The sequence below is a fragment of the Adiantum capillus-veneris genome, chromosome 11 (assembly GCF_014529385.1).
Source record: "Adiantum capillus-veneris isolate H3 chromosome 11, ASM1452938v2, whole genome shotgun sequence".
NCBI classification, from domain to species: Eukaryota; Viridiplantae; Streptophyta; class Polypodiopsida; order Polypodiales; family Pteridaceae; genus Adiantum; species Adiantum capillus-veneris.
Window position 1 is genome coordinate 72,545,666 of NC_140941.1, and position 4,577 is coordinate 72,550,242.

The following is a 4,577-nucleotide window of genomic DNA, read 5'->3' on the forward strand; positions in this document are numbered from 1 at the left end:
GCGAGTACTTCATAAAAAAGTGATTGATACTTGTATCTCTATTCCGTGGCATTATTTTTATATTTTGAAAACAACTCTTATGTGTTTTCTCTCATCGCACATCACATCACTCATTAAGATTCAGAGACATGGAATTTTGTGTACACTTAAGTTGGGCTCTCGAAAAGCATTTTGTACGAGCATGCATTTAAGTGATTGAACAAACTTTTACGTATGTACTATGAGAAATAGAATTCTAAAAAAAAACTTTTGCATTTTTCATAATTACCTCTCTCTCTATGCTGAGTTAGCGTTTCTTACAGGGCCCAAAATTGAGTCCAAGTTTCTGCTAATGTTAGTATTCCAAATTCAGTTGGATTTTTTTAAATTCCCTTTTTCAAAAAAATAAATTATAGAATGAAAAAGAATAGAACCCAAGCACATCCCCAATCTCGGAAACCCTCAAAATTGATTATTGTTGTCGTTCTCCCTTACCTCTCTCTAGTTGGGGATGATGGCAATGTCCAAGATTTTTGTTAGTCTCTCTCAAGCTTAAATGTGTGTGTGTGTGGATACCTACCCTACACTTTTCTCTCTCATGTGCTCTCTACGCTCAAGATACTGACTCACTCTCAAAAGTTGTTTTGAAGCGTACTCTCACAATTCTCTCTCTCTCTCTCTCTCTCTCTCTCTCTCTCAGAAGGAACATAGCGTCAACCCTTTTAACAATTTGCAAGAGACTGTAGGTCATATACAAGATCACAAGAACCCAATTTTGCGGGTGGTAAGTTTGGAATTTTGTAAATGAGGGTTCGGTTTGTTTGTGTGTAAGCTACCATATCATGGGTAGACTAAGCAAGCATTGCATTGTCATCCAGGGCTACATTTGACAACTGTGAAGGTTTTGAGTGTAAGTAGATAGATATAATAGGGTGGAGTTGCTATAGGGAAACATTGATATTCTAAGTTTTATGACCAAAATAGTGGGTGACACTTCTTTGCACATGAAATTGCAAATAGTCACATGTATGAAACTAGGTTTGCACGGGAAGGTGCCACACAAGCGGGCGCATGCGTGCGAGAGAGAGAGAGAGAGAGAGAGAGAGAGAGAGAGATGTTCGACCTAAAGAAAATCTTGAGTTGTCGTGTGGATAGCTTAGTTGCCAAAATTGCTCTTATGCTTCGCATCGCATGTAAAGACTTCTCTTTTCTTGCAAGCAAAGCTTCAAAAGTTTGTGTTTTCAATCATTGAATTGGTGTGCATGTAAGTTGGTTGAGTTCATCTCTTGTGTTTGGAGCAGAATTTGAACTGCTTCTTGTCGACGACGATATAATTGTTGATGATGATGCGCAATTCTCACAATCATCTTCATCAACAACTCTCTTTTTGTCCAAATTAGTTTCAACATTTTTGTTGACACATGCCTCTTTCAATTCTTCTTTGACACATGCCTCTCTCCCTTCTTCTAGGTAATTACAAGAAAGTTGCTTTGTTGTGTTTGAAGCAAGATTTGAATTGCTTGTCCTTGACAGTGCACAATTCTCAGAATCACCTCCATCGAATCTTCTTTTCTCAAACTTGACATCATCACTTCCGTTGATGCATGCCTCTTTCCCTTCTTCTTTGACACATGCCTCTCTCCCTTCTTCTAGCTTATTGCAAAAGTCTGGGCTTCCCAAAACTTTTCCTTTTCGATGGCGATAGTAGTCACGTACCTTATAATAGACATGTATTAAAATTTGTAAACCTCCAAGTATAGCACCTGCACCATTTGGAATCTGCATGCATCGACTATCCAGCATTCTAAGATATGATGAGCTTCAAAGCACACACAATTTTCTAATGAAAGACACTCTTGAGACAAAATTGCTTACCCCTATGTAGAAATCATGAGTGAGATATGAAAAAATGGACCAAATAGCTCCGGTTAGAAACATGAATAGTGGTAAATAAAATGGCAAAAATTCCGTGCTCCCAGATTGAATCACTCGTTTCTATTCGAATAAATGGCATATCATATACATAAGAAAACAAAAAAAAAAAAAGGTCAGCAGAATGAACACTACCAAAGTTGATGGCATATAATATGAGCGAAAAGCTTATGAAAAAAGTAGTACCAAGATGACCAAGGGGGAAGCACAAAAGAAGATGGAGTTTACGACGCAAGAGATTCCCACGACATTGATTCGCACATCAGCCTTCAAGAAGATGTGGGTGAGTGTCACCATACATGCATAGAAGCTGGCAACGATTGCGAGCAACGCTGTTTGCAATACCTAAAATGAAATTCCATGAAACTTATTAGTTCTCATCATATGTATATACTATGGAAGAAGTTAAAACAATTGCACTAATAATTCCCCATTTTAAGCCCTTAATATTGTCAGCAATTTTTCATAGTCAAAACCCTGCACATCACTTCAAATACAGCCATTGCTTACTCTTTGGGATTTGGTTGCGAATCTCAAATAGATATAATTGAAGGCGAATTGGAGACAGAAGCCAATGGCAGTGAGTGATGCCAGCGGCCTTTCTCGAGGACCCTTCAAAATCGCAAAGTAGGTCCACTGTGCAGTGCTCAACGCGGAGAATGCATAAGGGACACCTGAGAATTCTTCTGTTGAGCGCCGGCGACATATTCGCACAAATATGGGCCTGCGAAATGGAAGATGAGGAGTAAATGCGTGCATGCTCTCTCTCCTCATTTGTTTTGCCATAGAAAGGTCTGAGTATTCTTGAAAAGTCTAGAAAGGGTCTCTCTCTCTCTCTCTCTCTCTCTCTCTCTCTCTCTCAAAACACACACTCACATGGGTGAAGCATAGAGGAGAACACCCACCACATTCCCTGAGTAAAATATGCATTTTCATGGTATCAAAAACCATGGATATGAGAAGCTAAACAGAAGATTAACTTTAGCAGACAATATTTACCTGCAATGCCACTCGCAAGCGTGAGGATGTGAGACATGGCAAGAGGAGGAGGAGGAGGAAGCCCGTCTGAACCTGCAACGCCCATGAGCTCTAGAGTAAATGAGGGCACTAGAAAAAGGCTTGTTTTCACACGTGCTGAGTTCAAAACTCGTCGGATATCTCTCAAAACTTCCTCTGTGCTGCTATCTTCGCCCTTGGCAGCTCAATGCGTATGCAGGGTTCTCGCTCTCTCTCCCTCTCTCTCTCTCTCTCTCTCACACACACACACACACACAATAGTAACTCTTGCATAGCCTGGTACAATTTTTTGTCAGTGCGGGTGCGTGGACACCAAGAAAAAGTAGATCTGTAATGGTCCTTTTAAAAATTAAAGGATAGACCCAACAATACGAGCACATGTGGTGTTTCTTCAGTTGGATAGAGAAGAAATTTTACTCACGGCCTTCCCTGTATGCTAGGCCTAGCTTTTGACAAACTTTCCTAAAGTTGGGCCAAGCTCCCATTGCCCTAGTGCTTGGGCAATGCACACATTGAATAGAGAAAGGTGGCGTGAGTTAGCTTCCAACTTTTTTAAAACATTTTTTCTTTTTTTTACCATAAGCGCGAGGAATTGTATTAGAAGAGCAAAAATTTTACATGACAGCTAGCTACACTGGAAGTTTTAGACAAATTCTCACAATATTTCCCACATTGTGACTTACCTCAACATCATGAGCTTCTGTGAGGGAGGCGTTGCATACCTAGCTACGTACGATTGGGGGCAGGGGACCGTCAGCCCGGTGGTCCCTTGCCCCCAATCGTACCTAGCTAGGTTTGCGGTGCCTCTCGAGCAAAAGCTCATGATGTTATGCATTGTATGGAAAACACTGAGAAAGACTCCGTTTTCCTACAGGAGAAAATTTCTAAATCTTCTTGTGTAGTGGAGCTTCCAACTTTGTTCTGTTCTTTTGTGTTTGTGAAATGAAACCTTTCTTGTTTGGTGACATTCATCAACTCAATTTGAAGCTTGATTCATCATGATCGATGTGTCCGTTTGTCATGCCCTTAGAGAGCCTCCCCATAGATTCCACACTGGTTAATTTTGAAGAGAACTTTTGCATGCTCCTCGTTGTCAGTCGATAGCTACGCACGACTCAACTCTTTATAGCTTCTTATAATGGTGCTTCGATAGGGTGGGGGTGGTTGAGGCACCCCTTAGCAAAAATGTCTTCGCTTTTTGCTAGTTCTCCCAGTCAAGTGTTGTGCAATAGCATTAGTATGGGGCATTGTTGCAATACGAGGAAGGGCCTTCTTAGAGCGTGCTTAGAGGGCTGATGGTGGAGCCCTCCTTTTCGCTTTGAGAGCAAGCCTATCATAGCTTTAACTTGAGTCTTCCAATGGACTACAATGTCTAGTGGTATTGAATAATTGAAAAGCTTTGTTTGTAGTCCCACTAGAAAGGAAGGCCAAAATACTTTTATAAAGATAGAGAATGCTCTACCGACGGGGGGTGAAGATTCAGGAAAGAGGGATTGGATCATATCGATGCTTGGGGTGTAGGTTGGCTAGTGAAGATCTGGCCCACCTCTTCATGGATTGCCCAACTATCAAAGGCCTCGCAAGGAAAATATGCAAGTGGGTCCAAAGAACATGGAACATTGGTTTTTACAAGACTGATCTATTCTTAG

General features: G+C 40.9%; 1 protein-coding gene across 1 annotated transcript; it reads right to left on the reverse strand.

Annotated features, from left to right (window-relative positions):
* Window positions 1-687: 687 nt before the first annotated feature.
* LOC147447439 (bidirectional sugar transporter SWEET16-like) lies at window positions 688-3,222 on the reverse strand. Its single transcript, XM_086524319.1, has 6 exons — window positions 2,911-3,222; window positions 2,788-2,824; window positions 2,422-2,635; window positions 2,098-2,256; window positions 1,855-1,974; window positions 688-1,758 (listed from the first exon to the last, which is right to left on the reverse strand). The coding sequence occupies exons 1-6, from the start codon at window positions 2,993-2,995 to the stop codon at window positions 1,225-1,227; spliced, it is 1,149 nt and encodes a 382-aa protein (XP_086380445.1). The 5' UTR covers window positions 2,996-3,222; the 3' UTR covers window positions 688-1,224.
* Window positions 3,223-4,577: the final 1,355 nt, after the last annotated feature.

Coding starts and splice junctions, on each gene's coding strand:
- LOC147447439 (XM_086524319.1), bottom strand. CDS start 2,995: ATGGGCGTTGCAGGTTCAGACGGGCTTCCTCCTCCTCCTCCTCTTGCC. Junction 2,636..2,787: donor CTCCTCTATGCTTCACCCAT/GTGAGTGTGTGT, acceptor TCCATTTCGCAG/GCCCATATTTGTGCGAATAT. Junction 1,975..2,097: donor CTTCCCCCTTGGTCATCTTG/GTACTACTTTTT, acceptor TTATTCGAATAG/AAACGAGTGATTCAATCTGG.